Source organism: Ambystoma mexicanum, chromosome 3q (assembly GCF_040938575.1).
Source record: "Ambystoma mexicanum isolate Mex_15411 chromosome 3q, UKY_AmexF1_1, whole genome shotgun sequence".
In the NCBI taxonomy this organism is placed as follows: Eukaryota; Metazoa; Chordata; class Amphibia; order Caudata; family Ambystomatidae; genus Ambystoma; species Ambystoma mexicanum.
In genome coordinates, this window is record NC_090926.1 from 99,976,152 (window position 1) to 100,002,270 (window position 26,119).

The window sequence follows — 26,119 nt, forward strand, 5'->3', positions numbered from 1 at the left end:
ATGCACGACCCCTCCAGACAATGAGGCCAGGAGACAGGACGCTTTCGGCAAGAAGGTGCTGTCTGTCGGCACGACTACCGTTAAAGCAGCCAACTCCTTGGCGATTATGTCTAGGTATGACAGGGAAATGTGGCACCGACTGGCTCCTATCTTGGAGCATTTGCCTGAGGAACATAGAAAGTCCGCAATGTTGCTAGTGCGGGAAGGAAAGGAGGCCTCCAACCATGCTATAAATATTGCTGTCGACCTGGCCGAGTCCGGGTTTAAGCAAATCAATAATGGCGTAGTCCTACGTAGACAAGCCTGGCTCAAGTGCACTACGTTCAGATCGGAGGTACAATATAAAGTCCTGGATATGCCGTGTGAAGGGGAACAACTGTTCGGTGAAAAAGTTGATGAAGCCTTGAAGGGCATGAAAGAGGATACTGACACGGCACGGTCACTCGGAGCCCTGCAGAGTGGTAGGAATTTTCATTCCTTTCGTCCTTTCAGAGGGGCCTCTGGTAACTCCCGGTTTGGGTCATCTAGAGACCGAGGTTTCAGCAGACCCTCCTACTCGTCCCAAGGCTACAGGCGTGCGGCCCAATCCTCACGTAGAGGAAGAGATTACCAAACCTCCAGACGACGGAGTACCTACCCTTCGTCGACGAAAGATAAACAAACCAAGAACCAACAATGACATGCTTCGGGGTGTCCTGGGGAGTCGAGTGTCTCGTCACATTGACGAGTGGGAGTGCATAACAGACCGATGGGTTTTAGACCCGATTCATCTGGGCCACTCTCTGCAGTTCAAGGGCAAGCCACCACACATTCCACCGGTGTTCTCGGCCCAACTCCACCTTCAAGTACTGCTACAGGAGGTGGTGCTTATGCTGCAGAAGGGGGCAATAGAACTGGTCCCGGTGGCAGAAAAAGGACAGGGAGTGTACTCCCGGTACTTTGTCGTCAAGAAACCAAATGGAAAATGGCGTCCCATTCTGGATCTACGTGCGCTCAACAAACTGCTCAAGAATTTAAAATTCAAAATGCTGACGCTTCAGGAGGTGCTCCGATCGATACAACCCGGAGATTATTTGTCGTCACTTGACCTTCAGGACGCATACTTCCATATCCCGATGCGTCGATGGCACAAAAGATTTCTGCGGTTCGTCGTCGGACGAACCCACTATCAGTTCAAGGTCCTCCCGTTTGGCCTAAAATCGTCCCCCAGGACGTTCACCAAATGTCTGGCTCCAATAGCAGCCTGGCTCAGAAAGGAAGGTCACCATGTGTACCCTTATTTAGACGATTGGCTAGTGAGGGGACTGTCTCCAGAAAGGACACAAGAAAGCCTAGATGCCACCCTGGCCCTCCTGCAACGTTTGGGCTTCGCTGTGAACTTCGACAAGTCCTCGTTAAAGCCTTCAAGGACCTTAGTCTTTTTGGGAGCAGAGTTCCACACACAGTTGGGGCTGGTGAAGCCATCCCTCGAAAGGATTCACAGACTGCGACAAAAGGCATCGGAATGGGAGATCGACACCAAAGTGTCAGTACGAAGGTACATGTCCCTGCTGGGGACCATGTCGTCCTGCATACCCTTGATAAACAACTGTCGCCTCTTCAAGAATGGATCGATGGACACAGACTCGAGGATGCTGGTCAGACAAGTTGACCATCGACGGCCAGCTCGTGCAGGCGCTTCAATGGTGGAGAATCCCCATACACCTCACGAAGGGAATGCCCTTACTGGAGCCTGCGTTCCAGAAGACAGTGGTTACGGATGCTTCTCGAACTGGGTGGGGAGCTCATTTGGACTCCTTACAGGTTCAGGGTCGTTGGTCATCGGAAGAGTCCTCCCTCCACATCAACCTGCTAGAGTTGAGGGCGGTGCGTTGGGCCCTGAAATCCTTTCTGCCACAGATAAAGGGCTCAGTGGTGAGAATAATGACCGACAACCATGTTTTATCTACGGAAGCCGGGAGGAACTCGCTCGAGGAGCCTGTCGACGGAAGCCCAGGAGATCTGGCATTGGGCCCTACAACACGACAAAAATCTGGGAGTAAAAAATTTGCAAGCAGACGCTCTCAGCAGAGAGATGAATTGTCTACAAGAATGCGAACTGAACGATCAGCAACTGCACCGGATCTTCGCAGAATGGGGTCATCTGGCCCTCGATCTCTTTGCGACAAGAGACAACAAGAAATGCTCCCAGTACGCGAGCAGGTGGCCACAAGTAGACTCGATAGGGGACGCGTTCTCCTTCCCTTGGTCGGGCAAGTTCCTGTATGCCTTCCCCCCCCATTCCCTCTCATCCGTCGGACTCTGCAGTGGATCCACAGATATCCTTGTCGGGTGAACCCCAGACAAGTGTGGTTCTCCGATCTACTTCACCTCTCAGCGGCAGAACCAATGAGGTTTCAGAAGATCCCAAACCTTCTGTCTCAGGAGAAAGGGACCGTTTGGTATCACGACCCGGACAGCCTCAGTCTGACGGCCTGGCTCCTGATTTCGCCGAGTTTGGCGCGTTAGCGATTCCAGCGGATTGCCGTCGTATTTTGCAAGCCGCAAGAGCACCTTCCACGAACGCTTCATACACATACAAATGGAAAAGCTTCTGCATATGGTGCGCAGGTCAACCAGGTCTGGTCCCGCGGACGATCACACCGGAACAACTCTTACCATACTTGCTGCTCCTGGCAAATAACGGGTTATCTGTTTCATCCATAAAGGTGCATCTAGCTGCCATCTCGAGGTTTACACGGAAGAGACATTCCACTCCACTGTTCAGTGACTGCCTAGTTAAACACTTCCTTAAAGGGTTGTTTAGAACCTTTCCTCCCAAGAAGAAGTTTCCTCCGATCTGGAGTCTGAACTTGGTCCTGGCAGCCCTGATGAAACCCCCCTTTGAACCACTGTCATCGACATCATTAAAATTCTTGTCTTGGAAATTGGCTTTCCTGGTGGCCATTACTTCTGCTCGTCGCCTGTCGGAAATACAAGCTCTAGTGATCGACCCTCCGTATTTGAAGTTTTTCATTAATAAAGTAGTGCTGGCCACTAACCCTCATTTCATACCTAAAGTGCCTTCCGTGTTCCATAAACACGCTGCTATATTGTTGCCTACATTCTTTCCAACACCGTCTTCAGTAGCAGAGAAGACTCTCCATACATTGGACGTGAAAAGAGCTTTGAAATTTTACCTCCATCGCACTCAGCTTCAGAGACACGAGACAACTCTTCGTAGCTTATGGCCCTGCGGCTAGGGGTAAAGCGATTTCGAAACAAGGACTATCCAGATGGGTGTCTTCGGCCATTTCTTATTGTCATTCCAAGGCCGGAAAGCCTCTAGAGAAACGTCCTAGGGCCCATTCGACGAGATCTACATCGTCGACGGCTTTGTGGTCCGGAATTCCGCTGGGGAACATCTGCCAGGCGGCTTCCTGGTCGGTTCCACACACGTTTACCCGGCATTACTGTCTCGCACAGCAACACGCTGAAGATACACAGATGGGGCGGGCATTACTACGTCATCTATTCCAATAAGGTAAGCCCCAAGTGGGTTGCATCCTTCGGCAACTATGCTTTAAAGTGTTGTGTCTTTTACAGTTAACATGCTATAATGTAATGTGTTGCCATAGTAAGTGAGCACTGTGCTTGTTGTGAGGTTGGTTTGCATACACACCTCCAATTTGGGGGATACTGCTATACAATCTATTCTAAGCATGTGAATCCATGAAAGATCCAATGCTGGAGAAGGGAATAGTTTCTTAGCTGTAACTCCATTTCTCCAGCATTGGTATCTTTCATGGATTCACATGCACCCGCCGGCCTCCCCTGAGCATGCAAACCAGAGATCCCCCCTTGCTACTTTGGGGGCTGAAATCTGAGGGAGCCGCGGGGGCGGAGCTTTCTATACCCCTACGTCCTAGTGGTGCCGGCGTGCACGGCCCAAAACGACGTGGATAGGGCACTAAAGTGTCTGAATTTTTTCCTATGAAAAATGTCTATATAACTTACCGAGGATTCCCAGCCTGACGGGGAATATTCTAAGCATGTGAATCCATGAAAGATACCAATGCTGGAGAAATGGAGTTACAGGTAAGAAACTATTCCCTTATGCAGGAATATATTCTTAAACACCCTAGCAACACTTCCCAATAAGTTTGTTAACAAGTTTAGGCAAGGCAGTACTTTAGCATCTACTATACTCAAATGAAAACCGAGCAAAATGGCACTTCACAAGTTTTAAAACTGGTAAGGAAAAGGTGGTTATAAGAATTGGGTGCACCAACACAGTTCTAGGTGGGAAGCAATCTAGAGAAGGCAGTTCTAACAAATTCAGCCAGAGTCGATAGGCCTGTGCCAGAGTCAGTGGTATAGGGCAAAGAGCCCAGGAGCAAAATGTTCTTGTAGCTGCAGTCAAGTCTTAGTTAAACGATTAGAAAAGGTGGATGCAGAAGGTGAAAGACAATGTTGGAGGATAGGGGCGGCCAACCCAACAGGTAGGTAAAGGATTTAAAACGCCTTTAGCACTACCACGGGAAAAGGGAGGCCTTGCAGAACAAAGTACCTTGAGTTGTTCCTGGATGTTCGAGAGATCCAGCAGAGGAAGAGACTCTCGTCGTGGAGGAAGGTTCGAGCTACTGCACTGCCCAGGGATGAAACCAGCCGCGGTGCTCCCCAACGAATAAAAGGTACACTCCTTTAAATCGCGGTCCGGCTGGCCGGGTGCCTGGCTATCCGGTCTCTGAGTGCAGGGAACTGGCAATTAGACCAAGGCAGGTCCAGGAAGGCGATTGGCAAACTGGTTGGCCCCACCAGCTCAAGGGAAGAAGGCTCTTGCAGATAAAGATCTTCTCTCGTTGTGTGGAGAAAAGTGGTGAGACGCTGCAGTAGGGCTTCACAGGTGGTTCAGTCGTTGCAGATGTCTTTGGCTTCTCTCCTCTTCGGCTTCTTAGTTCCAGTGGCGACGCCTTGCCCTTCCAGTCCTCAGGACCCTGCTTTTATGCAAAAAGATCCCCACTCATACAGCCTAGCTGTCACTCACACAGTGGAGTGGTCATCCTGGCGGGAGACCCTCCAGCCTATCGGGGCAGAGTGCGACCTGGGTTGCTGAGGCAACCCTGTCCACGGGACAAAGTCCCCCCTCCCACACAATTGATCCACCCCAGACTCAATGGCGCAGAAAGGAGGGCTTCTTGGCAGAAACCTGCCAAAACGACGAACAAAGGATCCCCGACCTGGGTTAGGAGTTTAGAGAAAGACACGAGAAAGAATTTATATAAAAGTTCTGGCAAATAAAACCTACCGGAGTAAAGTTAATATAAAAATAAACCGGCAGTATGTTAGAGGCTGTCAGTAAATGTGGTAGCCTCGAACAATGGGAAAATCCCATAGAGAAATATTCGTGATCGAATATTTTTGGTAGTAACCACTGCCACCAGCCAGAAACTTTGGAGAGAGGGACTGTACGGTACCCTCTCGAAAATGAACCTAAGGGAAAAACTATTAACCCTGACCAGTACCTCCATAGTAAAATGGGCTGTACTGGTTCTGTTCATAAAGAGTGACTAGTAAAGTCAATGGAGACTTTACCTGCCTTGGGAGACAGTAGTCAGTCCCAAGGTATGGAGTCTATGTTTGGGGGTCGGTATGACACCCCTGTGTCACTGCACGGAGGGTGCTGTGCAACACGTGGATAAAGATGGTTCCTATGGGGTGAGATAAACCCCATAGACATTAAACTCAAAAAATAGCCTAGAACACACATAGCAAATATGCCTAAGAGTGGGAAAAGTGTCACAATCTTAGCAGGAGAAAAAACAAACCCTTCAAATCCAGCAAAGCTGCTGGGGGACTCTATAGGTAAGGGAAATTAGCCATAGATTGAGAATTCTCCCTAACACAGGCCCTTTCAGTTCAAGACCCATTTGTCACAATTCACAACGATAAGGTGGTCCTGTGCACTCACCCACGGTTTGCGCCAACATTTATTTCAAAGATCCATGTGAACCAATCCATAGAACTCCCCACCTTCTTCCAGAACCCCACTAACGTGGAAGAAAGAAGCTTCCACACACTTGATGTGAGGAGAGCGGTGCTATATTATCTGCAAAACACGAAACCACTAAGATAGACAAACTAGTTTTTCGTTTCGGTGGCAGCTGATCGAGAAGGGGGAACCTTGTCTCTAAATCAGCTATTTCAAAGTGGATTGTAAACTGCATCACTGTGCTACACTCTTGCTAAGAGGTCTGCCCTTCAAGCCTAGAGCACACTCTACTCGGGGCAATGGGGCTTCCATAGCATTCATTGCAAATGTTCCTCTTGAGTGCATTTGTAAAGCAGTAACCTTGAGTTCTGTACACACCTTTCCACTACACTACTGCCTAGATACACCCTCTAGGCCTGACGAGCGATGCTAAGACATCTCTTTGCTAATGTTCCTTCACACATCTCACCACCATCTCTGGGTACTGCTTGCTAGTCTATGCACAGCATGTGATTCTAAGCAGATTAACAAGCATCAGAAAACATTAATTACTTACCGTAATAGCATTTCTGATGATTGTATCTGCTTAGATTCACATGCGCCCACCCTTCCTCCCCTCTTGAAGTAGTAGGAACATAGACCTCTTACACCTCTCTGTACTCACGTTGGTCATAAAGCTCCCTCACGGCAGAAAAAACAATCTGAGGGACTGCGACATGTGAGGGATTTTGGGTACACTTCATGTCACCTTAGGGATAGGGTTACAGGCATGCCCATGTCCGATGTCCCCTTTCGGTCCTCGAAAGAAAGATGCAATGCTCCGTGATTACCACTAGGCGTTGGACAATATCCATCTGTCTATATTTTTCTATTGCACCACTAACCCAAAGGCCTCAGTGCGCTCCCAAAAGATTCACATAAAGAGACTGTTAATGTGACTCATGCACAGCATGTGAATCTAAGCAGATCCAATCAGAACTGCTATTACGGTAAGTGATGCATGTCATACCCATACTGGAGAACATTTTGTAGGTTCTTTCCATATTTATCATGCTTTTTAAATCCATTGATAGAATTGAGTGAATTTTTTTTCCTCTGAAATTTTTTCACAGAATCACCCTGATGTAGAGAGGCAGTTGGCAACATGTCCTTTCAACGCACGTCATCAAGTTCCCAGAGCAGAAATACGTCACCACATATCTACCTGTGATGACAAAAGCTGCATTGAGCAAGACATTGGTAGGTTGACATTTCTTTTAGTGTGGGAAGCTGATTTGAATGGGAAAATGGTGGTATAGTCTGTCCTCATTTATAGCAGTGGAGGACACCCTACCACCCTATCCTTCTGCCCCAGTTATTTAAATATAGAACATCTTTAAGTAGTCTTGCAGCTGACGCAAATCAAACGGGATTGAACTTTTTGTTACGATTATTCCAGCGGCCTAAATGTGGGCACAAAATTTGCACTAGCTATTGCCTAGTGATGATTGACTCCTAGCGAGTAAGAAACAAGTTGCAGTGTGTATACGTAGGATTCAGGAGGCAAGTGTTCTCTTTTTTTGGGCTGGCTAGCAGTGTGCAAGTTTAATTGTTTACCCCTCATGTATGCCTGCTTGAAGGATCTCTGCTGTGCCCTTTTACTTCCCTCTAGCCTTCATTGCTTGATCTGGCCACTTCTGCTGGAATCTCAATGCTGGCAGACCTTGTGCTTCCCTAGAAGCATTGCTGGTCTCGACATGCCTTTTTGTATCTTGTATCACGGTGCTCTCGTGTGTATCTCACTTGTAATTGTACTAGTTCGTCATTTCATTGTGCACGCCCCTTCACACTTCTCCGGCATTGGATCTTTCATGGATTCACATGCTTAGAATATTCCCCGTCGTCAGGCTGGGAATCCTCGGTAAGTTATATAGACATTTTCCATAGGAAAACTTCCGACACTTTTGTGTCCTATCTACGTCGTTTTGGGCCGCGTACGGCAGCGCCACTAAGACGTAGAGGTATAAATAGCCCCACCCCTGCGGCTCCCTCCGATTTCAGCCGTCTTCCAAAGTAGTGGGATTTCCTCGAGTATCTACTATTTTATTAGGTTGTGCGTTCTTCTTCTTCTTCGACTGCTTCGTTTTGAAGAATGTCTGGAAAGGCGTTATTTCGTCCGTGTGCTACATGCGGTCTTAAAGTGTATGAAGGAGACGGGCATATGGACTGTATTTACTGTCTTCACCCTCATATGGCGGACACGTGTGAGATCTGTCAGGGCTTCTCACAAAAGACCCTAAAAGACCGCAACAGACGCCTGGTTACTTGGCTCAATGACGGAGCGGGTGCATACCCGGCATCGAAGGTAGGCTCTACAGCCTCGAGATCTAAGTCTCCTGTGCCTCCTCGTTGCTCAGTGTCGGCGGAGCCTCCGTAAAAGAAATCACGCTCATCTGAAAAACGCCCCTCGGAGAAACATCCTGCGAGGTCCTCCTCTTCACATAAGGCTTCGTCTTCTTCCTCCTCATCTAAAAAGGAGAGAAAAGACTCATCGAAATCCTTCTCAGGAAACCGTCATGTCTACCTCGAGTCGAGAGTCCTCGTCCCACAAGTCGAGGTCAAAAACGGCGGAAACGCCTCAAGGCCCTGTGCCACAGACTTCATCGACGAGGGTCCGGTCGTCGACGCCTGCTTTGTCTTCGGCGACAGCTCTTCCTACGACTATTTCGTCAGGTCAAATAGCGCCTATGGAAAAGAGGTCATCGTCGACGGTGGCCCCGTCGGTGGGATGGCATCCGGAGGTTTTTGATCCGATCCCGCCTGAGGCCTTGCTGCAACCAGAAGCGGCTTTCTCCATCTCGTCGGCGGAGGATGACCGTGGTCCGGTTGCACATCCAACCGATCTGGGATTACAACCAACTGGTTCGGTGTCGCTCTTGAGTGGAAGTGCCATTCCAGTTACCTTTTCCTTACTGAATCCCCAGGCAGTTCTGTCCCTGGAGGTGTTGAACACATTACAGAAGCTGTTGGAGCGGTTGGACACACGGTTACCTCAGCTTAGTGTCCCGACAGTGTTACAGGCTTTGCCAGTCGTCGACGAGCCAAGCCCGGCTCCTTGCCCTTTATCCAGAATTCCTACCGCTTACCCGGTTGAGGAAGATCGTTCTCGTCCACAGGAAGGAGAACTGTCAGTCGGAACGTGAAGGGTCGGGTTCAGACATCTCGTTATCCCCCTCAAGGGACCCTACATGGGACTCTGAAGTGGAGATGGAAACTCCAAAGAGTCCGGCGCAGCCATCACCACCTGATGACGTGGGTGCTTTCCATGCCATGATGGGTAAGGCATGTGCGGAGTTTGGCCTAGTCCCAGAAGAAGAGAAAAAAGATTGTTTTCTCTTCGATCATATGGGCAAGAGAAGAAAGACAATATTTGCTATCCCCATTTTAGACCATGTCTGGCAGGAGGGACTAAAAACCATGCGTCATCCTTTTTCGGAACCGGCAGTAAAAGGTTGATTGGAAAAGAAATTCAAGGCTCCGGAATCGACTCCCAAGTGCTTGACATCTCAACCTTCGCCGGAATCAGTGGTATCCACCGCGGCGGCCAGAAGGGCAAGGTCGCAACACGAATGCACGACCCCACCAGACAACGAAGCCAGGAGACCAGATGCTTTTGGGAAGAAAGTGCTATCGGTTGGAGCGACTACAGTTAAAGCAGCCAACTACCTGGCTATTATGGCCAGGTACGATAGGGAGTTGTGGCATCGGCTGGCTCCTATCTTGGACCATCTGCAGGAAGAACACAGGAAATCTGCCATGCTGCTCGTACGTGAGGGAGAAGAGGCTTCCAATCATTCCATTAACATTGCTGTCGACCTGGCGGAATCAGGCTTTAAGCAAATCAACAATGGCGTAGTGTTACGAAGGCAAGCCTGGCTTAAGTGCACGACGTTCAGACCAGAGGTACAATATAAGGTAATGGATATGCCGTGCGAAGGAGAACACCTGTTTGGGGAAAAGGTGGATGAGGCCTTGAAGGGCATGAAGGAAGATTCTGACACGGCTCGCTCCCTTAGAGCCCTCCAGAGTGGTAGGAATTTTCGTTCCTTTCGTCCTTTCAGAGGAGCATCAGGTAACTCCCGGTTTGGATCATCTAGAGACCGAGGTTTCAGCAGACCCTCCTACTCTTCCCAAGGCTACAGACGTGCAGCCCAAGCTACTCTTAAAGGCAGAGATTACCAAACCTCCAGACGACGAGGCGCCTACTCCTCGTCGACAAAGGATAAACAGGCCAAAAGCCAGCAATGACAACTTACAGGACGTCCTGGGGGGGCAGAGTGTCTCTTCACATCGACGAGTGGGCGCGCATAACAGACCAATGGGTTTTGGACACGATACATCTGGGCCATTCTCTACAGTTCAAGGGCAAGCCACCACGCATTCCACCAGTCTTCTCGACGCAGCCCCACCTTCAAATACTAATGCAAGAGGTGGCGCTTATGCTGCAGAAAGGGGCTATAGAACTGGTCCCGGTGGCAGAAAGAGGACAGGGAGTGTACTCCTGTTACTTTGTCGTCAATAAACCCAATGGAAAATGGCGTCCCATTCTAGATCTATGAGCTCTCAACAAACTGCTCAAGAATCTAAAATTCAAGATGCTTACACTCCAAGAAGTGATCCGTTCGATACAACCGGGAGATTTGTCGTTGCTAGACCTTCAGGACGCATACTTCCATATCCTGATGCGTCGACGACACAAAAGATTTCTACGGTTCGTCGTCGGACGAACCCACTATCAGCTCAAGGTCCTCCCGTTTGGACTGAAATCGTCTCCCAGGACGTTCACGAAATGTCTGGCTCCAGTAGCAGCCTTGTTAAGGAAAGAAGGTCATCATGTGTACCCTTATCTGGACGATTGGCTAGTGAGGGGATTGTCTCCGGAAAGGGCACAGGAAAGTCTGAATGCCACCATGTGCCTCCTACAACGTTTGGGCTTCGCAATAAACTTCGAAAAGTCGTCCTTATCGCCATCAAGGACCTTGGCCTTTCTGGGGCGGAGTTCCAGACGCAGTCAGGACTGGTAAAGCCATCCGTCGAAAGGGTTCTGAAACTACAACAAAAAGCATCGGATTGGAAAGTCGACACCAGAGTGTCAGTGCGAAGGTACATGTCCCTACTGGGGACCATGTCGTCCTGCATACCCTTAATCAACAATTGTCTCTTCATGAGGCCGGTTCAGGAATTCTTGGCGGATCGATGGGCACAGAGTCAAGGGCGTTGGTCGGACAAATTGACCATCAACAGCAAACTCGTGCAGGCGCTTCAATGGTGGAGAGTTTCCATAAATCTGACGAAGGGAATGCCCTTGCTGGAACCGGTGTTCCAGATGACAGTGGTGACGGATGCTTCTCTAACTGGATGGGGAGCTCATCTGGATTCCCTACAGGTTCAGGGTTGTTGGTCATCGGAGGAGTCCGGCCTTCATATCAATGTGCTGGAGTTCAGGGTGGTGCGTTGGGCCCTGAAATCCTTTCTTCCACGGATAAAGGGATCAGTTGTACGGATTATGACAGGCAACACAACAACAATGTTTTATCTAAGGAAACCGGGAGGAACTCGCTTCAGAACTCTGTCGACCGAAGCCCAGGAGATCTGGCATTGGGCCCTTCAGCAGAAGAAAAATCTATTGGCGTTCCACTTGCCAGGAGTCAAAAACGTGCAAGCAGACTCTCTCAGCAGGGAGATGAATCGACTACACGAATGGGAACTGAACGACCAACAACTACACCGTGTCTTCGAGAAATGGGGTTGTCCGGCCCTCGATCTCTTTGCGATGAGAGACAACAAGAAATACCCACAATACGCGAGCAGGTGGCCACAGCAAGGCTCACTAGGGGAAGCGTTCTCCTTCCCGTGGACGGACAGGTTTCTGTATGCCTTTCCCCCGTTTCCGCTCATACGTTGGATGCTGCAATGGATCCACAGATATCCATGTCGGGTGATCCTGGGCCAGACAAGTGTGGTTTTCCGATCTACTCCATCTTTCAGCGGCAGAACCAATGAGGTTCCAGAAAATCCCGAACCTTCTGTCTCAAGAGAAAGGGGTTGTTTGGCATCACGACCCAGACAGCCTCAGTCTGACAGCCTGGCTCCTGATTTCTCCGAGTTTGGTACGTTAGAGATTCCAGCGGACTGTCGCATTTTGCAAGCGGCGAGGGTGCCGTCCACGAACGCTTCATATTCATACAAATGGAAGAGTTTCTGCATATGGTGCGCAGGTAAACCAGGTTTGGTCCCGCTTAATCACACCGGAACAGCTTCTACCATACTTACTACTCCTAGCTCAAAAAGGCTCATCTGTTTCATCCATAAAAGTGCATTTGGCTGCCATTTCGAGATTTACTCGGAAGAGACCTTCAACTCCGTTATTTAATGACAGGCTGATTAAACATTTCCTTAAAGGATTGTTCTGAACCTTTCCTCCCACGAAAGTTTCCTCCAATCTGGAGTCTTAACCTGGTTCTGGCAGCGCTGATGAAGGCCCCTTTTGAGCCGATGTCATCGGCATCATTGAAATTTTTGCCGTGGAAATTGGCTTTTCTGGTGGCTATTACTTCGGATCGACGACTGTCAGAAATACAAGCTTTAGTGTTCGATCCACCGTACTTGAGGTTTTTCAATAATAAAGTAGTGTTGGCTACTAATCCTCATTTCATTCCTAAAGTGCCTACCATGTTCCATAAGCACTCTTCTATAGTGCTGCCGACGTTTTTTCTAACACCTTTGTCGGTTGCGGAGAAGACTCCATACATTGGACGTGAAAAGAGCTTTAAAACTTTACCTCCATCGCACTCAAAGCTTTAGAGACACGAGACAACTATTTGTGGCTTATGGCCCTTCGGCTAAAGTTAAACCGATCTCAAAACAAGGACTAGCCCGATGGGTGTAGTCTGCTATTTCCTTTTGTCACTCAAAAGCCGGAAAACCGCTGGAGAAGCGTCCAAGGGCGACGAGATCCACTTCTTCGTCGACGGCATTGTGGTCCGGAAATCTGCTGGGAGATATGTCAGGCGGCTTCCTGGTCGGTACCACACACGTTTACCCGGCATTATTGCCTCGACCAGCAACATGCTGAGGATACACAGATGGGTCGTGCAGTTCTACGGCACCTGTTTCAATAAGGTAAGCCCCAATTAAGGGGTCACATCCTTCGCCTAATGTACTTTTAAGTGTGGTGTTTTCACTGTTAACATATTATAATGTGATGTTTTGCCATGATAAATATGCATTATGGTTATTGTGATATTGGTTTGCATACACGCCTCCAACGTTGGGGGATACTGCTATACAATCTATTCTAAGCATGTGAATCCATGAAAGATCTAATGCTGGAGAAGGGAATAGTTTCTTACCTGTAACTCCATTTCTCCAGCATTGGTATCTTTCATGGATTCACATGCGCCCGCCAGCCTCCCCTACGCATGCAAACCAGAGATCCCCCCATACTACTTCCCCCCCAATACTACTTTGGGGGCCGAAATCTGAGGGAGCCGCGGGGGCGGGGCTATTTATACCTCTACGTCCTAGTGGCGCTGCCGTACGTGGCCCAAAACGACGTAGATAGGACACACAAGTGTCGGAAGTTTTCCTATGGAAAATGTCTATATAAATTAACGAGGATTCCCAGCCTGACGACGGGGAATATTCTAAGCATGTGAATCAATGAAAGATACCAATGCTGGAGAAATGGAGTTACAGGTAAGAAACTATTCCCTTACTGATCCTGCTTAGCTCGGTACGAAGCCGAAATATCATAAGCGCATTGCCGTGGCTACCATTTGCTGCCTTTGCAACAGAGGTAACTACTCCACTACATCACACTTAGCGTTTCCTTATACAGATGCTTGTCGTGCCCAAAGTACTTCTTTGCGCATAACCTGAGATACTGTACCCATTGATCTGAGCCATCCTCCACGCTGCTATAGCCCACAACGTTAATCGCGCTGCTCAGCACCTCATAGCACAATTCACTATGCTGCTAATTACATGCTGCACTCTGCCTTGAGCACAAACCCCTCCCATCCCCCTCACCCCTGCGCATAGCTCTTCCTGGGGCTCAACAACCCCAACTTCTGCTTTGCTCACTGTGTCACCCACAGGGCCTAGCATCTAATCAACCATGCAGCACCCCTGTACTGCTTAGACGTCCTTCATTACCCTGCCATGTGGCCGTACATTAGTGCTGCATAGTCTGCTTAAGCACCCTTTAGCCCATTACTTTGCCTAGATTGCTCAGTAGTCATTGTGTCGCCTGTTAATATTGCTTAGATTGCTTCGCCGCCGTTACGCACATGAGCATAACCTATCATGCTCAACCTTTGTGTTGCTGATTAGATCTGCCTACTGTGTGTATACCAGTATTGAGCAGCTTCTTACACATCCAGAAGCTCCATACTTTGCACCTGTGCCCAAATGGCCACGCTTCGGAGAGTTACGCTCACCATAGCTACACTTCTCCAGCATTGGATCTTTCATGGATTCACATGCTTAGAATATTCCCCGTCGTCAGACTGGGAACCCTCGGTACACATATAGTCGTTTCCTATAGGAAAAAACCTCCGACACTTGTGTGTCCTATCCACATCTACGTCCTCTCTGGGGCCGTCCACGCATGCCCCGTAGGACGTAGTGGTATAAAAGCCCCGCCCCTGCGGGTCCCGTCAGATTTCAACCGTCTCCAAAGATAGTGGGATCTCCTCGCGTAGTCTCTACTTTCTAGGTTTATTGTTGAAATTACTCGTTTTTGATCAAAAGGTTATTGTTCTTGCCATGATGTCGGGTAAACCGCTCTTCCGCCCGTGCGCCACGTGCGGCTTGAAAAAGGTTTACGAGTGGGACGGCCATCTAGATTGTATATATTGCCTCCACCCTCACCATTCGGCAGACCAGTGCGAAATATGTAAAGGTTTTTTCCAGAAAACCCTTAAAGATCGGAGTCGGCAGCTGGTGTCGTGGTTAAATGACGGGGCGGGAGCATATCCTCAGTCGGAGGTTGGCTCCGTGCGCAGCGTGGCCTCGACGAAAACATTGGGGGCCCCGCGCCGTTCAGCCTCGTCGGAACCACCGGCAAAGAAAACTCGACCGGCGGAAAAGGATGTTCCACGAAGCCACTCCTCCAAAGAATCTTCAAAAGAATCTTCAAAAAAAATCATCATCGTCGAAGAAACATGGAAAGGAAAGGCCAAAATCCTCCTCGGGCGATCATCGTAGATCTGCCACGAGTAGAGAGTCAGAAAAGCGCAGGGAGAGCTCTGTGAAGGCGGGACCGCCTAAGCCACCTGCAGGCCCACCGTCGTCGACGACGGACCAGTCATTGGCCTCCCTGCCGCTGACGCAGTTGGTTTCCCCCGTCCTCAACCCGCTGACGACGACGGCGACGATGTCCTCGTCGACCAGAGGTTTTTGATCCGGTGTTGCCGGACACGTTACTGCAGGAACAGGCAGTGTCGATTTCCTTGAAGGAAGACGACGGCTTCAGGATTGCGGGCCCGGAAGATCTTGGGCTTTGAGCCAAGTCACCATCCGGAGCACCCAGCTCTCAGGTGTTTACCCAGTTTTCAAGCTCATAATCAGCCCTGTCCATGGAGGTCCTGTCCTCATTGCACTCGCTGCTGAAGTCGTTAGATGAAAGGCTTCCACCAGTGAACCCGTAAACGTCTCCCGTCGATGAGCCAGGCCCGTCACATCGTCCAACCCAAACGACCAGAGTTCCGGTGACTCCAGTGGTCCACGATGAGGGTGAGCTGTCGGACTCTGTATCTGACCAAGGATCAGTATCGGATATCTCCCTGTCTCCATCTAGGGATCCATCCTGGGTGTCAGATGTTGAATTGGAAACACCAAAGAGCCCCACTCACCCGTCTCCACCAGACGATATTGGCTCGTTTCATTCAATGATGGAAAAGGCATGTAAGGAATTTGGCCTGGTCCAGCAGGAGGAGAAAAAGGACTTTTCTGTTCGACCATATGGGTAAGAATAGGCGTTCAGTATTCTCAATACCCATTTTAGATCATGTCTGGAAGGAGGGTGTTCAAACCATGCGTCACCCGTTTTCTGAACCGGCCATCAAAGGCCGCATTGAAAAGAAGTTTAAAGCACCAGACTCTACCCCGAAATGTCTTTCGTCCCAGCCTACACCTGACTCAGTGGTGTCGGCGGCAGCGACAAGGAAAGCGAGGGCCCAACACAAGTGCTCTACCCCTCCGGATAATGAGGCAAGGCGACAAGATGTGTTTGGTAAGAAGGTACTATCCGTGGGTGCTACAACTGTGAAGGCAGCCAACTCTTTGGCTATTGTCGCCAGGTACGACAGAGAAATGTGGCACAGACTAGCCCCTATACTTGACCACCTTCCGGAGGAACATAGAAAAGCGGCAATGTCTCTGGTACGAGAGGGCGAAGAAGCGTCGAATCATGCAATTAACATAGCGGTGGACCTGGCTGATTCGGGCTTTAAGCAAGTAAACAACGGGGTTGTTCTTAGACGCCAGGCTTGGCTTAAGTGTACCAACTTCAGGCCCGAGGTGCAGTATAAAGTACTGGACATGCCCTTCAAGGGTGACCTTCTTTTTGGAGAAAAAGTGGATGAGGCCCTGAACGGCATGAAAGAGGACTCGGATACGGCACGCTCGTTGGGTGCCCTCCAAAGTGGCAAACATTTTCGATCTTTTCGTCCCTTTAAAGGGGCATCAGGCAATTCAAGATTCTCTGCATCCAGGGATAGATCTTTTGGCAGATCAGCATACCCATCACAGGGATATAGACGCGCCTCTCAAAACACAAGCCGGCGCAGAAACTTCCAGTCATCCAAGAGACGACCGGCCTATCCTTCGTCGACTAACAAACAAAAAGACCAGCAATGACGGGAAGCGCACCGTTCTGGGAGGAAGAGTGTCAAACTGCGTCAAAGAATGGGAAGACATCACAACAGATCAGTGGGTGCTGGACACAGTGAGGTACGGACATTCTCTACAATTCAAATGCAAACCTCCAAAATGTCCACCGGTATTCCTACCCCAACCACATCTGAGCGTATTGCTGCAGGAAGTAGCACTTCTGTTACAAAAAGGTGCCATAGAATTGGTTCCTGCATCGCAGAAAGGCCCAGGGGTATACTCACGGTGTTTTGTTGTAAAAAAGCCAAACGGAAAGTGGCGTCCCATTCTCGACCTGCGCGACCTCAACAAGACCTTACAGAGCCAAAAATTCAAAATGCTCACGCTGCAGGAAGTAATCGGGTCCGTTCAAGTGGGAGATTTTTTGGCGTCTCTGGATCTACAGGACGCGTACTTCCACATACCTATGTGTCAAAAACACAGAAAGTTTCTGAGGTTCATGGTAGGTCGGACACACTACCAATTCGCAGTACTTCCGGTTGGGCTCAAATCCTCCCCAAGAACGTTCACAAAATGTCTGGCACCCGTGGCAGCCTGGCTGAGAAAGAAAGGGCATCATGTATACCCGTACCTCGGCGACTGGCTTGTGAGGGCATCATCCTCGGCGTCGACCAACGACAGCGTACAGGCCACCTTACAGCTTCTGCAACGACTGGGGTTCGCAGTGAATTTCGAAAAGTCCTCTCTGAGGCCATCAAGGAACTTAAAGTTCTTGGGAGCTCAATTCGAAACCCAGTCGGGAATAGTGAAACCTTCCCTAGACAGAATGTCAAAAATCAATCGACTGACGAGTCAACTACGTTTACATTGCACACTCTCAGTGAGAAAGTATGTGGCGATCTTAGGCTCCATGGCTTCCTGCATCCATCTAGTAGCCAGCTGTCGCTTATTCATGAGGCCAATTCAGGAATTCCTAGCGGACAGATGGAAGCAGGCCTCGGGTCGGTGGCCAGACAGGATAACCGTCGATGACGAAATCATCCGAGCCCTTCAATGGTGGAAAAGCATTCACAACCTGGGCAGAGGGGTACCTCTACAAGAACCAGAATTTCAGCGAACCATCATCACGGATGCATCCCTGACAGGCTGGGGAGCACACATGGACAATTGCCAAACCCAGGGCAGATGGTCCCCGACCGAATCACTCCTACATATCAATGTACTGGAGCTGAGGGCAGTAAGATGGGCCTTGAAGACATTCCTCCCACATATCAAGGGGTCGAGAATAAGAGTGCTGACAGACAACACGACAGCCATGTTCTACTTGATAAAACAAGGCGGCACGAGATCCAGGACCCTGTCCGTGGAGGCTCAAAAGGTATGGCATTGGGCTTTGAAACACAGCATATCTATAGTGGCGCACCATCTTCCAGGAGTGAAGAACGTGCAAGCGGATTCCCTAAGCAGAAGCATGGCCCAGATACACGAGTGGGAGATGGACACCATTCAGCTGCAGAAAAGCTTCAAAAGATGGGGTCACCCCCCAGTGGATCTCTTCGCAACGAAAGAAAACAAAAAATGCGAGCAGTTCGCGAGCAGATGGCCTCAGAAAGGATCCCTAGGGGAAGCATTCTCATTTCCATGGACAGACAAGTTCCTGTACGCCTTCCCTCCGTTTCCCCTTATACGGAGAACAGTACAGTGGATACGCAGATACAAATGCCGGGTCATTCTAGTGGCACCGTATTGGCGGAGACAACCTTGGTTTTCCGACCTGCTTCACCTGTCGTTGGAACAACCGATAACATTCCAGAAGGTTCCGAATCTCCTGTCCAGGGACAAGGGAACGGTGTGGCATCACAATCCGAACAGCCTCAACCTGACGGGCTGGCTCCTGACTTTTCGGAATTTGGCACTTTGAAAGCTTCGTCGGATTGCCGGAGAATTCTGCAGGCGGCTAGGGCTCCTTCCACCAACAAGTCATACATCTGCAAGTGGCGAAGGTTCTGTATGTGGTGTCAAACGCAACAGGAAATACGGCGTTTAGAAGTAACTCCAGAACAAGTTTTACCGTATCTTCTTCACCTGGCGGAGAGTGGGTTATCCTCGTCGTCCATAAAGGTGCACCTGGCGGCCATCTCAAGGTTCCCGAGGAGGAGACAGTCGTCTCCGTTATTCAGCGACAGACTGGTGAAACATTTCATGAGGGGTCTTTTTCGAACCTTTCCCCCAACGAAGCGGTTTCCACCAACATGGAGTCCAAATGTGGTGTTGGCGGCCTTAATGAAGCCACCTTTCGAGCCAATGGCCTCTTCATCCATGCAGTTCCTATCATGGAAGCTGGCTTTCTTAATTGCCATTACATCAGCTAGAAGAGTATCGGAGCTACAGGCATTGGTCATAGACCCTCCATATATGAGATTCTTTAAGGACAAAGTGATACTATCAACTAATCCTACTTTCATCCCGAAAGTGCCGACGGTCTATCACAAACACTCGACCATTGTCCTCCCTACTTTCTTTGCGACCCCGTCATCGACGGCGGAAAAGGCTCTCCATACTCTAGACATGAAAAGGGCGTTGAAATTTTATCTGCAAAGAACACAAGAACTCAGAACTACCAGACAGCTGTTCATCGCATACGGTCCGTCGACGAGAGGAAAGGCAATTTCCAAGCAAGGACTGGCTCGATGGGTCTCGTCGGCGATTGCTTTTAGTCACTCCAAGGCCGGGAGACCCCTGCAAGGGCATCCTAGAGCCCATTCCACAAGATCAACGGCCTCTTCCACGGCGCTGTGGGCAGGAATTCCTCTGACAGACATCTGCCAAGCGGCGGCATGGTCAGTCCCCCACACGTTCACAGCCATTACTGCCTGGAAAGGCAGCATGCGGATGAAGTACAGATGGGAAGGGCAGTTCTGTGCCATCTGTTTCAATGAGGTAAGCCAAAAACGGTGAAGGTTTTTGTCTTTTGCCTTGTCTATACTGGTTCTTTAGCGTGTATGTTCTGAGTAGAAATGTGTATATGTGTATATATATATATGTATATATATATATATATATATATAAAAATATGTTGTTACTTATGTGCCTATATAATTAGGTTTTGGGTTTTTTGCGGTATATGTTGCATTGCATTCTCACCTCCTTCTTTTAGGATACTGCTATACAATCTATTCTAAGCATGTGAATCCATGAAAGATCCAATGCTGGAGAAGGGAATAGTTTCTTACCTGTAACTCCATTTCTCCAGCATTGGATCTTTCATGGATTCACATGCTTAGAATATTCCCCGTCAGACTGGGAACCCTCGGTACACATATATATATATAGTCGTTTCCTATAGGAAAAAAACTTCCAACACTTGTGTGTCCTATCTACATCCACGCCCTCTCCGGGGCCGTCCACGCATGCCCCGTAGGACGTAATGGTATCAAAAGCCCCGCCCCCGCGGGACCCGTCAGATTTCAACCGTCTCCAAAGATAGTGGGATCTCCTCGCGTAGTCTCTACTTTCTAGGCTATCGTTGAAATTACTCGCACAAGCTTCTGTGAGGTTATTGGTTTTATCAGAATGTCGGGAAAACCTCTCTTTCGCCCGTGTGCTACGTGCGGGTTGAAGAAGGTTTACGAGGGGGACGGCCATCTCGATTGTATTTATTGCCTCCACCCTCACCATTCGGCAGACCAGTGTGAAATATGTAAAGGTTTTTCCCAGAAAACCCTGAAAGATCGGAGCTGGTATCGTGGTTAAATGACGGGGCGGGAGCATACCCTCAGTCGGAGGTTGGCTCCGTGCGCAGCGTGGCCTCGACGAAAACATCGGGAGCCCCTCGCCGCTCAACCTCGTCGGAACCACCGGCGAAGAAGACTAGACCGGCGGAAAAAGATGTTCCACGAAGCCACTCTTCCAAGGACTCTTCTAAAGAATCTTCAAAAAAGACATCATCATCTTCGTCGAAAAAACAAGGAAAGGAAAGGCCAAAATCCTCCTCGGGCGATCCTCATAGATCTGCCACGAGTAGAGCATCGGATAAACGCAGGGAGAGCGCTGTTAAGGCGGGACCGCCTAAGCCACCTGCAGGCCCACCGTCGACGACGACGAACCAGTCAGTGTCCTCACTGCCGCTGACGCAGTTGGTTTCCCCCGTCATCAACCCAATGACGACGACAGCGACGATGTCCTGGTCGACCGAAGTTCTGGCCTGGAGACCAGAAGTTTTTGATCTGGGGTTGCCGGACACATTGCTGCAGGAACAGGCAGTGTCGATTTCCTCGAAAGAAGACGGTTTCAGGATTGCGTGCCCGGAGGACCTTGGCCTGCGAGCCAAGTCGCCATCAGGAGCAACCTGCTCTCAGGTGTTTACCCAACTTCCAAGCTCTTAATCGGCCCTGTCCATGGAGGTCCTTTCCTCCTTACACTCGCTGCTGAAATCGCTGGATGAAAGGCTTCCACCTGTACCGTCGACCCCCCCCTGTCGACGAGCCCGGCCCGTCACACCGTCCAACCAGAACGATAGGAGTTCTGGTGACTCCAGTAGTCCAGGAGGAGGGTGAGCTTTCAGACTCTTTATCTGACCGTGGGTCAGCATCGGATATCTCCCTGTCGCCATCTAGGGATCCATCCTGGGTTTCGGATGTGGAACTGGAAACACCAAAGAGCCCCACTCGCCCGTCGTCACCGGACGATATTGGCGCTTTTCATTCAATGATGGAAAAGGCGTGCAAGGAGTTTGGCCTGGTCCAGCAGGAGGAGAAAAAGGACTGCTTTCTTTTCGACCATATGGGTAAGAATAGACGTTCAATATTCTCGATACCCATTTTAGATCATGTCTGGAAAGGTGTTCAAACCATGCGTCACCCGTTTTCTGAACCGGCCGTCAAAGGCCGCATTGAAAAGAAATTTAAAGTGCCAGACTCTACCCCGAAGTGTCTCTCGGCCCAACCTACACCTGATTCAGTGGTGTCGGCAGCGGCGACGAGGAAAGCGAAGGCCCAACATAAATGCTCTACCCCTCCGGATAATGAGGCAAGGCGCCAAGACATGTTTGGTAAGAAGGTTCTTTCCGTGGGTGCTGCAACTGTGAAAGCAGCCAACTCTTGGCTATTGTGGCCAGGTACGACAGGGAGAGCTGGCACAGGCTAGCCCCTATTCTGGACCACCTCCCGGAGGAACGTAGAAGAACGGCGAAGTCTCTGGTACGAGAAGGCGAAGAGGCGTCGAACCATGCTATTAACATAGCGGTGGACCTGGCAGATTCGGGCTTTAAGCAGATAAACAACGGAGTTGTTCTAAGACGCCAGGCTTGGCTTAAGTGCACCAACTTCAGGCCCGAGGTGCAGTATAAAGTATTGGACATGCCCTTCGAAGGTGATCTTCTTTTCGGAGAAAAGGTGGACGAGGCCTTAAAGGGGATGAAGGAGGACTCGGATACGGCACGTTCGTTGGGTTCTCTTCATAGTGGTAAACACTTTCGATCCTTTCGTCCCTTTAGAGGAGCATCTGGCAACTCAAGATTTTCTGGAACCAGGGATAGATCCTTTGGCAGATCGGCATACCCTTAAAATCGAAACAAATAAAACAACCTATCCACAACTGCCAATAACCTCACTGCACTAGATCCTCATTGCCCAGCGTGTATCCATTTCCACTTCTCCCCAGTCACCACCAAAGAAGTAGAAAATATCATCCTGGGTCTCAAACCCTCCACCTGCCAGGGAGATTTATGCCCAGCACCAATCGTCAAGGATGGAGCAAGAGAACTAGCACTGTTCATAACAGCCTTAATTAACTCCTTCAAAAACTGTTCAGTCCCTTATAATATAAAAGAGGCATGGGGTCATGCCCCTTCTAAAAAAACAAATCTAGACCCCAACATACCGACCAATTACAGACCCCATAACACTACCATTTCTCTTAAAAATATTAGATTGTGCTGCATATCTCCAAATACAAAAACAGTTGGTAGATAATCTTCTAGGCCTTGAACAGTACGGTTTCAGACCAAGACACAGCACCGAAACAGCCCTCCTAGACCAAAAAATCCAAATGGATGAAACCAAAGACAAGGGCAAGTTGGCCATCTTCCTACTTTTAGACCACTCTGCTGCGTTCGATCCTGTCGACCACCAGATCCTAACCAAACACCTCACCTGCAGCCTTCTCATTGAACACCGCCAGCTGGATCCAATCTTTCCTTTCAAACAAAACCAGGGTTTTCTTGCCCTCAGCATCCGCTCCCCCAGTACCTATCCACTGTGGAGTCCCGCAGGGATCTTGCATATCGCCTACGCTCTATACCATTTTGACCAAGCTCCTCTTTGATCGCCTTGATAACCTGGGTGTCACCTACACAAATTATGCTGAGGACACCCAGGTTCTCATCTCGCTCTCTGGTTGCTTTGTTAAAGATTCCAAAATGATAAACAATATCTACCTTGAGCTTCAAGCCTGGATGGCAGTCCACAGCCTTTGTCTAAACGACGGCAAGACTGAACTTCTGATCATTGGTTCACAAGCTCGTCTTAACAAGCTGGAAAATCGTTACTTTAACATTGATGACAACATCATCAATGTTGCTAGCGAGGTCAAAACGCTAGGACTTTACCTAGAGTCCACTCTCTCAAACAAGTTAATATTACATCTTCAACCACAGCTTACACTAACAAACTTATAAATACCTGCAAACCCTACTTATCGACCAACAGCTGCATTACGCTAGCCAGAGCACTGACCCCCTTAAAGCTGGATTAGTGCAACACCCTATTCTTGGGCTCCTCGCCACAGAACTTAAATAAACTTCAAGTACTGCAGAATAATGCTCTTAGATCGACATTGAATATCCCACGCTCTAATCATATTTCAGCCTTCAGACGGGACGCACACTAGCTTCCCGTGCGTGACAGAATTACATTATGCTCGCTGGTCATCGCGCATGAATGCCTCTCAAACACGCATCCACAATACCTGACTGACAAATTCTCAAGGAATAAGTCAGACAGACCTACTAGATCTTTCTATCTCAATCGCCTCAACATCCCGAAATACAAACTGAAATCTGTAGGAGGTTCTAGCTTCCCTGTGTTAGCGACCAAACACTGGAACTCACTCCTCCCAGCCATTAGAGCAGAACCCTCCTTTTGGACCTTCAGAGATCAAGTAAAAGCATGACTTTTCGCTTAGCGTCCAATATAATTTAGCGGTCTTCAAAGATCTCCACTGCACCCACACCGCACAATGTATTAGTATAAACCTGTCTCTCACCATCTCACTAGGTACGTCTGACTCTTCTGTAACACTAGTAAGCTGCCGACAAATGTCCTCTAATTTGTAATTATGTAACATGCTTTATATTTGAACTATGTAATTTGGTGTAATTTTGTGTACGGTGATTGGTAACATGCTATGTATTCAAGTAAAAGTGCCCAAATACCCTTGGGTTAGGCGCGTTATATAAGTAAATACACAAAACTAAACTAGGCCTGAGGTGGGATCTGCTTCCCCTCTGGAACATAGTGGTTTGCTGCTCTGATGAAATGGCTCCATCATGAGGCACATTGTTTTGCCCGTGGCTGTTTCTTGTGGTGGGAATTTTTTTTTTGTCCCCCCCCCCCCCCCTTTTTATTTGCTGCCAGTGACTTGGGTGCTTGGTCCTCTTCAAATCCTATGGTATAGCTGCTGCGGTGCCCCCTAATTGTGGAGCATCCCAAGAGTTTTGTTTTCAATTGTTTTAATTGCAAAATTAGCCTTTATTTAAAGCGAAGGCTTTGGTAAAGGTCTGGTGCAATTGTGATAGCTATAACTTGCGTAGTACTTGCGCTGGTGAAACTACAAGTTCCATCTGTCCTGTAGGTTTCTGTTCCTCATTTATTCCTTTACAGGTGCGTCGGGGTCCAACAAGTCTGCATAGGCCGCACAGCTGATTGCTGTACCCTTTTCGACTTGGCAGCGTGATATCCACTTTCATATCTTTTGGGATGTAATGGACGTGGCTCAGAGGATGGAGGCGTGGTTATCTGGGCTTAAAGTGAGGCTATTCTACAACACTACATTAGCCTGTTGCTGACGAGTGTGAGCCACCATTGCTGCCTTTGTTCCAGGTTCTGATGCAGATACCCACACACCATTGCCACGTAAGCAGTTAGTCCTGTAGAGTCCTGTGGTGCTGTCGGCGAGTAGATCGCCTGTGATCAATGGAGCCCCACTGACTCAGTTGGTACAAGTCGTTGAGTCACCAACTCCCTCTGGTTAGGTCATGGGAGCAAAAGGTGATGGAGCTCAGGCTTCGTCCACCCTGCTAAATCTTTTATCTAACACTGGATCAAAGCACATGGATGAGTTGCGCAACTAGATTAGTGACAGTTAAGTAGACCTTATGTGCCTCACAGAGACATTGTTGACAGTCCAATCAGCCCACGATGGAGCAAGCTAACCCCCCCCCCGGTTGTCTTATTTTGGGAAGAATCAATCTGGAGTGTTGCGGGTGCTGTAGCCATCATTTGTAGGAGTGATTGCAGGATGTATGAGGTCACTATAGCTTGTGAGGGCTGTCAAGTCTTGCGTATTAAAATCACTCGGCACCTTTGTGTAAAGCGCTCTATAAATCAATCACTTAAAACTATCATAATAACCTTAATTTCATTTTAGTTTATAGACCTCTGTCCCAAATGCCTCTTTTTAATGATCATATTATCCAACTTCTCATGCCATTACAAAAACCGAACTGTTCTACAATCATGCTTGGCGATTTCAATCATTGGACGGGCGATGTTGCAGACAAATCAGCCATTGACTTGGAATGTCAACTAAATATGGACATCTCTGTACATAACTCGGAACCAACACATGTAAAAGACCATACTCTAGATTGTTTGGCAATTCGGAATGATTTATTGATGTTTTTACGGCTTCATGCATATGGTCTGAGATGGAAATTCTATCCCCTTAGCGTGAACATGCCGATTCTCAACAGATTTGTAAGCTTGCCTGTTGCATGGTCTAACTCTTGGCACAGACTGACCGGGATTCTCCAGATCTCGTAGTCGAGACTTTTGACTCTCACCTTACTTTCTTCAATAGAATTGCCTCTCACACACAATTCCTAGAGATCACCCAAATCACCAGGACTGGTTGACCTCTGAACTTACTGTGTTAAAACAGTCAAAAAGGCAAGCTGAGCGATGTTGGCAAGAAGACAAATCAGTCTAATAAAGACGCCTGGAAACAGATTGAGAAACATACACTTACGAACTTAGAGACCAAAAAAAGTGCAAA

At 48.8% G+C, this 26,119-nt stretch overlaps 1 protein-coding gene across 2 annotated transcripts in view; it reads left to right on the forward strand.

Annotated features, from left to right (window-relative positions):
• The window catches only part of LOC138582171 (gametocyte-specific factor 1-like), a 933,223-nt gene that overhangs the window by 356,587 nt on the left and 550,517 nt on the right, over positions 1 to 26,119 (forward strand). For both annotated transcript variants that reach the window (XM_069653216.1, XM_069653217.1), the window contains exon 5: positions 7,084 to 7,210. In XM_069653216.1, the coding sequence (XP_069509317.1) occupies positions 7,084 to 7,210 (127 nt within the window). The remainder of the gene's footprint in view (positions 1 to 7,083; positions 7,211 to 26,119) is intronic.